General features: G+C 33.5%; 1 protein-coding gene across 7 annotated transcripts in view; it reads left to right on the top strand.

Moving 5' to 3' along the window:
• The window catches only part of Stag2 (stromal antigen 2), a 155,879-nt gene that overhangs the window by 120,275 nt on the left and 25,481 nt on the right, over nucleotides 1-10,123 (top strand). For all 7 annotated transcript variants that reach the window (XM_023706328.1, XM_004646069.2, XM_023706326.1 and 4 more), the window contains exons 23-26: nucleotides 1,323-1,415; nucleotides 4,046-4,220; nucleotides 7,612-7,751; nucleotides 9,760-9,861. In XM_023706328.1, coding sequence (XP_023562096.1) covers nucleotides 1,323-1,415; nucleotides 4,046-4,220; nucleotides 7,612-7,751; nucleotides 9,760-9,861 — 510 coding nt within the window. The remainder of the gene's footprint in view (nucleotides 1-1,322; nucleotides 1,416-4,045; nucleotides 4,221-7,611; nucleotides 7,752-9,759; nucleotides 9,862-10,123) is intronic.

Genomic DNA, 10,123 nt, shown 5'->3' on the forward strand with positions numbered 1-10,123 from the left:
AAAAAAAAGAAGATAGCCTAAAGATTGCAACTTAAATTAGATAATGTAGACAATAATTTATATTTCAAATAAATTGATCAGTACTTAGAAATATAAAACAATGTAAGAATAAAATTCAACTTTTAAGTGTATGTCTAAGAATCATTTATAGTAGTAGTACAAAACTAATTTTGTGCCCCTTCCCTTATTTTTAAGTAGTAGAATCTGTATCTTATTAGAATAACAAATGGAAGATACCATATCCAGATACCATATCTACTCTTATCCCCATTCACTTCCATATGGGGTTATACGCAGGACCTTCATACTAAGGTACCTCACAGTCCCTTTTTATGTTTTCAGTTTGAGACAGGGTTTTGGTAAATTGCTTAGGCTGAGCTCAAACTCACAGTACTACTGCCTCAGCTTTGCAAAGTGTTAGGATCATTTCTTTTATTTATTTAGTTTTTAATTTCCTATTAGCCTGTTGTGAAACTTTTATTATTTCTTACCTTTTTGTTTAACACAAATAAAAAATACTTATGTTGATTCATATGTTTGCTACTCTTCAAATAATAAAGTGAATCTGAAGTAGCTTTTTTCTCTTAAAGTATTCTGATATAGTGGCTTTATTAAATGCAGTCATACATGTTATATGCTTATACTCATATGCCAAATGAAGCCCACTATATTTTATAACTGATACGCACTAATAAAAACAAAGTACAGGAAGGCAAGATCGCTCAGCGGACTAAGACTCTGCTTAGGTAAGCACAGGGACCAGAGTTCAATACCCCGCACCACATGCGGCTTTGGTACCACTTCTGCTCCTGCCTCCTGGGTGCCCAGTGACCCAGTCTGGGCTTGGTGATGCACTCCTGTATTCTTAGCGCTGGGAGGCTTGAAAACAGGAGGATAACTATTAAGTCCAAGCTTTCTAAGCTCTGTAGTGAAACCCTGCACAAACCACACACAGACCCACACAAAAAAATAAAAACAAAGTCAAGGAGCCAGCAGTATAGCTCAGAGTTTCATTTCCAGTATCCCCCCTCCCCTCAAAATGCCAGTCATATATAATTATAAGCTTTCTAATTGTAAATGCCCATGACCACTTAGGATATTATCCATTTATATGGTGAAAGCTTTAAGGCTCCAGTTTTATGAGGTTTGTATAAAAGTGATCTCTTTTTCCTAAAGTATAATGAAGAAATTTAAATCAAATATATAAGTACAGTTAATAAAGTTATATGTAATGTTTTTTGTCATTTGAAACATCTTTAGGGAATACTGTGAATGAGTTGTTTATATAGTATCTTAAACTGTTCATGTTAAATTTTTTCAAGGAGGATTTACTGCGTTTAAAGAAACAAATGAGGGTATTTTGTCAGATATGTCAGCATTACCTGACCAACGTGAATACTACTGTTAAGGAACAGGTTAGTAATTGTGATAGTTTTTTTTTTAAGCAGCCTTAGAAGTTTAAAGTAGTAGAAAAATTTAAATAATACTAAGGTTCAGCAAAGTAGAAATGTATCTGCCTAATATACCATGCTTTTCAAAAAGCAGATTCATGTGTTAAGCTTACTGCTAATGAAGCATATTTCTCAATTCATAAAGAGTTTATAATTGAATTATAGATTATCTTCATATTTTTTATGTTGGTTTCTTCCTGACACAAATTTCGTTTTAGAAGCAAACTCATTTATACTAATTATAGGTATATAAAATTATAGCAGTTACTTTTGAAAGCAACAAGTGTAACAGGTTTGTTTGCAGAAGAAAAATGTCCATAGATTTTGTCATTTCTGAGAATATCAGTTGTTGACATTCATGCCTGTCTTGATCCCCTGTGAAATAAAAATTTATTACCTTCTATCCAAGTTATACCTTCATTATTGCCAGCTTTCTCAACTCTAGAAATAGACTGACCTAGTTTGATCCTTAAACTTACCTCATATTTAGTTCTAATTCTCTGTTGAGAATTTTTAGCTCACTGGGAATATGCTTTTTAAATGTGTCTATTTGGTGAATAGTATGATAAACATAACCAATATTAGTACATGTAGTAAAAATGTTCATGATTTCATGCTTTTTTGACTTTTATATAAATTAAACTTTGTTAATTTGGGTAGAATCTTGAGTAATCACTAACCCTAAGTGCTGTATTTGGGAAATAATATGTGGGGTACTACTTATTTTAATTCAGAGTAGCTTCCTATATTTAGTAAGAAAGTTCTTTAAATAATCCTCTTATTTGTCTTTATTTTATTTAAAATATCAAATCATTTTCTTTTCATTTTCATTCTAGTGCAGAGGATTAAACCCAGACTATCACTCATGTAGACAAGAATTCTGTCACTGGTGTACATCCTCAGCAGTTTTTATTCATTTGTTTTAAAAAGTAATAATAATTTATTTGTTTTTGTATTGGGGATTGATCTCAGAACATCACTGCTGAGTAATCTATGTCCCCAGCTCCCTTTTTAAAGTTTTTAAGATAGGGTCTAAATTGCCTACACTGGCCTCAACTTTGTGATTCTCCTTCCTTAGCCTGTCAAGTACCTGTGACTACAAGAATGCACCACCTTGTGTGGTTCAAAGGCAGGTTTAACTTAAAATTTATACTTTTGTAGTTAAAATTTTCTAAACAGTGGATACCTGTTAGCCTTTTCTTATTTCCAGCTTCCTCTTGAACCTTATACCTAAATTAGAAGATATTCAGTGGCCAAACTGCAGTTGCTGGAATTTTCATATTTCTTATAAAAACAGGAAGTCTCTTCAGTTTTTAAATATGTAGCTTTTTATTGTAGCAATAAAGTGTGGTTGGAATGTTAGTTTTTGTCTTCACAAGTCATATGCAGGAACAAAATTACTGATTTCAACCACAGTTCCAAACCATGTATAGGTCAAACACACATACACACATGCATGCATGCATGCATGCTTACACACTCTCACAGACTCATTTTGCAGGTCATATTTTTTATACTGTTAACATACAGTCCTTGTTAGTTATTCTTTGTATTGTCCAATGTAAATCTCTTTGTTAGGCCTTCTAGATTAATTATAGGATGCTTTTAAAGGTAGTTTGCTTTTCTGTTTTCTTAATAGCAGGAATGTAACCTGGACATCTCATTAGATGTGACTCTACACCTAATTACTGAACATCGTTACACTAAACACTTTGTCTTTACTGGGTTGTATTGCAAAACTTGATAAACTGATAACCCTTATTGGTTTAATTTACTATTAGTAAATGAAGAAACTGACGAAGCAAAAGCATGAAATACAGGGCAAAATAAATGTGGTTAGTTATGCTAGTGAAAAATTATTAAGAGTTGTCTTTTGTATATTATAACCTGTCTTTCTAGCAAGTTTATGTTAAATATATTTTCTGACTGACTTTGTGACCCAAAAGTGTTTTATTACCCTTTCCTATTAGATGTTTTCATAGTTCTCTTTTGATTAATTTTACTACTCTTTGACTTAATTTAGCAGTTTCTATTATTTTTTTTTTATATTTAAATTACATTTGTTGTTTTACTATCTGGATTACCTTCTGTGTAATATCTAGGTATGTAATCTCTACTTAATTCCTATACAAATGGAAGATGGCACTTTAAAAAGTGCCATATTATTTTTTATCAATATACTATTCCTTTCTCTTTGATACATTGTTTTCTTCAATAGAAGAAAGAATGATACCAAGTTTATATATTATTTTTGAGAATGAATACCATAAGACATTTTGTTATAGTGCAGTGTAGGGAAATGGAATGTGAAAACCTTCGGTTAAGTCCTGATTGCACGTTCTGGCAGTATTAAGATAGTAGAAACAACTTAACATTGTTGAAAACAATCTTTGTGAAATTACCTTCTGTAATAAATTATTAGGTAAATACTAGTAATTGTTTTTATAGAAATTAAATTTCTTAGCTTTAAAAATGTTAGGAAAGTACTGAATAATGATTTTCTTTATATTTAGAAAAGTTGGGTAATAATTTTGTGTTAAATACAGATGATGTATGTTTGGAAATTAAACTTATAACATCCTTTATTTTAATAGGCTTTCACCATTCTCTGTGATATTTTGATGATCTTCAGCCATCAGATTATGTCTGGAGGACGAGACATGTTAGAGCCATTAGTTTACACCCCTGACTCTTCGTTGCAGTCAGAGTTGCTCAGTTTTATTTTGGATCATGTCTTCATTGAGCAGGATGATGATAACAATAGTGCAGGTAATTTTATTGCATGTTTCTTTTAAATCTGCTTCAATAGCATAAGTTAAAGTAACAGTAAATACTATTTTTACATTTATTTTTGAAACACATGAAACACAGGTATATGCTCTAATATATTGCTGTTCTTTTGATTATGGTAATGATGTGTGATATTACAGAGCATAGGCTTCCAAGTTAAATCTCAGCTTGTTATTGGTCCTGAGCCTGTGGTTTTTATTTGTAGTTCTACCTCATGGAATGGTAAAGATTACTTAAAATTGAACAGAAGCACTAATATAGTACCTAAGCATATTACATGTATTCAGTAAAATTTAAACCCTCTTTTCATTGGTGAGACCAATTTTCAGATAATTTGAGAATAAAGTGTTTAAGTGACTTTTAAAAGTTTCCATATTTCAAGAATATATGCAGTGTATTATTTGTTGAAACTGTACTTCCGATTTGATTTGAAACTGTCTCATTGCTGTTTATCAATAAAACTTTGAAGGAAAAAAAGTTTCCATATTTCAAAAGTGTTAATGTGATTTCTGAATCTTAGCAAAATGTTAAATTTCCTTTTAGATGTCTGTAATAGTACAGAGTGTTCACAGAACAGTGATTAAATCAAATTCACCTACTGTTGTTATTCTTCCATGCTAAATACATGCACAGCTGCCTTACTTGTATATGAGATCCTAGCAAAACAAGTTGTATTTGGTGACGTCTGGGTTTCGTTTTTTTTTTTTTTTTCAAAGTTTTATTGATAGATAGCAATGAGACAGTTTCAAATCAAATCGGAAGTACAGTTTCAACAAATAATACACTGCATGGGTTTCTTTTTAATATGAAAGTACACTTGAAGAAAAATAAAATATGAACATGTTCTATCCATATACAAATTGACACATCATTGTATATCAAGATCTAAACAATCATAATTCTAGGCATAGTGTAAAGCCTATTTTTAACAATGAAGGGCTTTGTGCTCACATACTACAAAAATACTGTGCATGGGACAGAAGTAGCCAGAATAGCCAAAACAGTTGTCAGAATTTGTGTTGTAAAGTTTTTATGCTTTCAATTCTCACGTTTCACTCTTATTTATCTTAATATTCATTTGACAGACACTTATTGGTCAGCAGCATACCAGATACCATGTATATGAAAATGTGGGATAGTCTTTTTTTGTTTGTATGTTTGTTTTTGTTTTTTGGCAGAACCGGGGATTGAACTCAGGTTCTTCTGCTTGCCAGGCAAGTGCTTATTCTACTGAGCCATCTTCCCAGCCCCTGAGATAGTCTTTTTGAGAATTAAATTCAAGGATCAGAGATATAGCTCAGTGGCACAGCACCTGCCAGCCAAGCAGAGTTCTGAGTTCAATTACCAGTCCAAAGAACAAAAAAAGTAAAGAACAAGCTCAAAAGAGATCTAGAACATACAGTGTAGTTTGAAGTAACAGGCATGTACAAATATGTGGATATGTAGAGGAAGTTCTAACTCATACATCTTGGAAAGAAGCTAACATCTGAAATATGAATGGCCATTATTTGTTTCAGATTTTTTAAAAAGAAAGTTACAATATCATGTAGACATACTCCCTTATAGGGAGGCTTACCAAGGCAAGATTAGCCCATGTGTTCAGTTAATTCTTTTAAAAGAAAGAAAATGTTACCTTTTAGGTTTCTAAGCAAAAATGACTTTGACATACTGGATCACACACATATGATAGAACTAATGCATATCAGTAATACAGAATAATGGCGTTCTATTTGGTATATTGTTGGATGCAGTTAGCATTTTGACTGTTTTCTACCCTGTTACTTAGGTTCAATTTCCAGCACCAAGAGAGTGTTTCTGGTTTTTAGTATCATTTGCCAAAGATTCCCAGAGGCAAGTTAAAATCAAAACAAAACCAAATTAGTAGATAAATTTTTTTTTTGATGTTGGGAATCTTAAATTGCAAAAGTGATAAGATATGAACCATTTATTTATAAAAGATTAGCTATAAATGTCTAGCAAACATATGCATCTTTTAATTTCACTAGTTAAATTTTAATTAGTAACAAAAAATACCAAGAAATAAAATTATAGATTTTTTCTTTATAGAGATAAACAAGTAATTTTATTTTTGAATTGTTTATAGGAAAATTCCTTATATATATCTTTAGGTTGGTACCAGGACTTGAACTCAAGACCTTACACTTGCCAGGCAGGTACTTATGCTGTTGAGCTATCTCCCCAACCCTACATAGCTTTTTTAAAAAAAATGCATTTAGTACAGGGTCTACAGGGTCTCACTATGTAGATCAGACTCATAGTGATTCTTCTGTTTTCAGCTGCCCAAGTGCTGGGATTACAGGTGCGTGCCACCAAGGCCAGTCTCATCACAGTCTCAGAGGCCCCTCGGGCGGGGCTGACAAAGGCACAACTGGAACCAAACCCCAGCTGCTGTGCCCTGCCTAACATAGCTTTTTATATAAAAGACTTAGCACAATTTTACTTACTTTACCAGATGATTAGAAACAACCCTTGGCTTACAGTGGAGCTTCATTGACTGTGTATTTAGAAATAAGTCTGTCTTCTTGAAGTTGAGTAGTAAGACCTCCCATATTGAATAGCAGCAGAAAATGGTGAAATTATCTTTGAAAGGCAGAATGGTTCCTAGGCCAGTGTAAGACATATTTAATGTGTATTAAAGAGGCATACATAAATAAAATCTAAGGTGAGAATCAGATAATTTTGAAGTTGGTTGTTTTTAGAAAGAGCCTTAATTAAAAGATGTTAAGTATACTGATTACATTGACAAAGTCTGGTTAAGGAAATAGAAGAATGTGCTGGGCAAGCTTAACTTGATTTCTCTAAACATTTCCTCTGACTCAATATGTCATGTCATGTTTTTCTTTTTCAGACAGGGTTTTGTTATGCAGTTCAGGCTGGTCATGAACTCACTTTGTACCCATCCTGGCCTTGAGCTCACAGTGGTTCTCCTGCCTCAGCCTCTTGAGTGCTAGGATTAGGCCTGTGTAATCCTGCCTGGCCTGTCTTACCATGTCTGTTTCATGTGTGTGGGGCCTGCCCCTTAGCTCAGTTCTTTAAGTGGCTTCTTCAACAGAGCAGTCAGACTCAGGTTGCTGTGGTTCGATCCCCACAACTCAAGCCAGCCAAACCAACCCTGAAGGTATTCGGAGGAAAAAAATAAATCCTTCTGTTTCATGTGTGTTTGTTAAGCAATCTTCTGATTTATTGTTTGGTGTCACTAAAATACAATTTTTTTGTGTGACTTGAGTAGTTATTTTAATTTCATTTTTTCTGCTTTTATGCCATCCAGTAAAATGGGTAGAATGTGGTATGAAATAAAATGATTGGTTTAAAATATAAGGTGCCTTCATTTTTTATACTTTTAACATAGATGGTCAGCAAGAGGATGAAGCCAGTAAAATTGAAGCTTTGCACAAGAGGAGAAATTTACTTGCAGCTTTTTGTAAGCTAATTGTATATACTGTGGTAGAGATGAATACAGCTGCAGATATCTTCAAGCAGTATATGAAGGTAAAGTAAAAAAATGGGTATTACAAGGATTTTTTTATTCTGTATTTAAGGGTTTACAGGGTCTACAGGCTCTCAACTACACAGATTGGACTCGTAGTGATCCGCCAGTGTTCAGCCTCCCAAGAGCTGGGATTATAGATGTGTGCCACCATGCCCAGTCTCAATTGCCTATCTCAGTGCGCCCTGGGGGCAGGGCTGGCATGGCAGGCTGGGGATCGAACCCTGGCTGCTGTGCTCTGCCTAAGTAGGTGCTTTGGTCTGCTGAGCTATTGGGCTGGTCCTTAACAAGATAGTTTTTAAATGCTTAAAAGAAATTGTGACACAGGCTTTTATGCTTGGTTGCTGCTGAAAATTTTAATAGTAAATTACTTTTAATAACTGAATAAATAAAATAGTTGACATTTTGAGTAACATTTTATCATCTCTTCAATTTTCCAATTTAGTAGAATTTGGGGTTTATGATAGTTTAAACTTGTAATATTACAGGTTATCTGTAACTATTAGAATGGAAACTATATTTATGATTTAAAGATAACAGGGTGATTATTTCCTCTGCATTAAAATTCGTTATTTGGAGTCAGGAGACCTAGGGGGTAATTTTTAGGATGGTTACTGTAGAGCTTGTGAACTTGAGTCACTCAGTTCCTTTTGGGATCCTATCGTGAGTTTTACTTTACAGGAGCTATAAGAATCCTTTTAACTTTGAAACTCTGATTTGACTCATTAGTCCTAAATTTTATGTATGTATGAGACACTCTTTATTTGAAGCAGGAAAGTATACTGTTAAGTTACACAGAATGTAACTAAAAATGGTCAGCTGGCTTATTAAATGTTAAGTAAGTAAATGATAATTATACACGTAAACTTACATTTTACCTTTAAGAAGAAATAAGATAGTGTGTAATAAGTTTGTCAAAACATAGTTCTCTTTGTAATGTTTTGCTCTGGGAAGGAACTATGACATCAGTGAAAACTGTTTTGGAACTCAAATAATTTGGCGTGATTGTTTCTAAACAGGTTATCATTTGACATGGCAATTTTTTTAAATTAAAGTTTATGAAGTTATTTAATAAATTTTAAAATTAGGTAAATATATGTATAACGTACATAAAGTGTATAAATCACTAGCCATAGGGGCATATATAACCTATTAATCTCTCATAGTTATGTATTTTGATTACTGTTTTAAATTAGAAAAAAGTTCATGAGCAATATGTAGTGCCAATGCCACACCCAATAAATTTTATTTAAGATGTTGTTTACAAGCTGTTAGTGCCTGTAAACCAAAATAATTAAGTTATAAGCTACTCGTGGCCTATATCCCCATTAGCAGTGAATTAGGTTTGAGAGTAAACATGATTGTATTTGTTGTTTTATAATTTACAAAGAGAATTTTGTTTACCATTTGTTACTTCAGAAACTTTGTATGGTGTAATTTTATTTCAAATCTTACTTATTTTCTATATTTAGGGCAGGGTCTACAGGGTGTTCAGGGTCTCACTACATAGATCGGACTGACTGACTCATAGTGATTTTCCTGTTTATAGCCTCCCAAGTGCTGGGATTACTGGCATGAGCCACCACGCTTAGTCTCCATCACTGTCTTAGTGTGCCCCCAGGGTGGGGGCCAGCACGGAAGGCCAGGCCAGAAATCAGGCCTATGGATCAAACCCCCCAGTCCCTTACAAATCCCTGGGCCTCTGCATCTGCCCAAGCAGGTGCTTTAATCGGCTGAGCTATTTGGCTGGCCCTTCCCTTATTTAAAACAAAGCTTGGAGTTTAATTTGATTAGGAATACAACTGCTTTGTATTTCTGAATTTTATGAAGTTAGGGATTATATGCTTAGAAGTAATCTTAAAGTTTCAGTAAAATACTTTCTATGTCTTTGAAGGCATAATTTTGGTTGCATACCAACAGTAATTTGTGGCATGCTTATGGAACTAAAAATTAGTTGTATTGTCCAATAGTATTAAATAAAACTCTAATCTGTGTAAATTTCTTTTCCAGTACTATAATGATTATGGAGATATTATCAAAGAAACAATGAGTAAAACACGGCAAATAGACAAAATTCAGTGTGCTAAGACCCTTATTCTCAGTTTGCAACAGGTAAGACATTAAGAATACCAGTTTAGCTGACATGATTAATACTTAAATGGGGTAAACAATGTAATAGGTAATTCATCAATGTAGAAACATAAAATACTCAACCTTAGCAGTAAATAAAGAAGTATGAGATGTTTTGTTTTGCTCCAAATACCTTCAGGGCAGGTTTGGCTGGCTTGAGTTGTGGGGATGGAACCACAGCAACCTGAGCCTGACTGCTTTGTTGAAGCAGCCACTTAAAGAACTGAGCTAAGGGGCAGGCCCC

This window comes from Octodon degus, unplaced genomic scaffold (genome assembly GCF_000260255.1).
Source record: "Octodon degus isolate 3935 unplaced genomic scaffold, OctDeg1.0 scaffold00251, whole genome shotgun sequence".
Lineage (NCBI taxonomy): Eukaryota > Metazoa > Chordata > Mammalia > Rodentia > Octodontidae > Octodon > Octodon degus.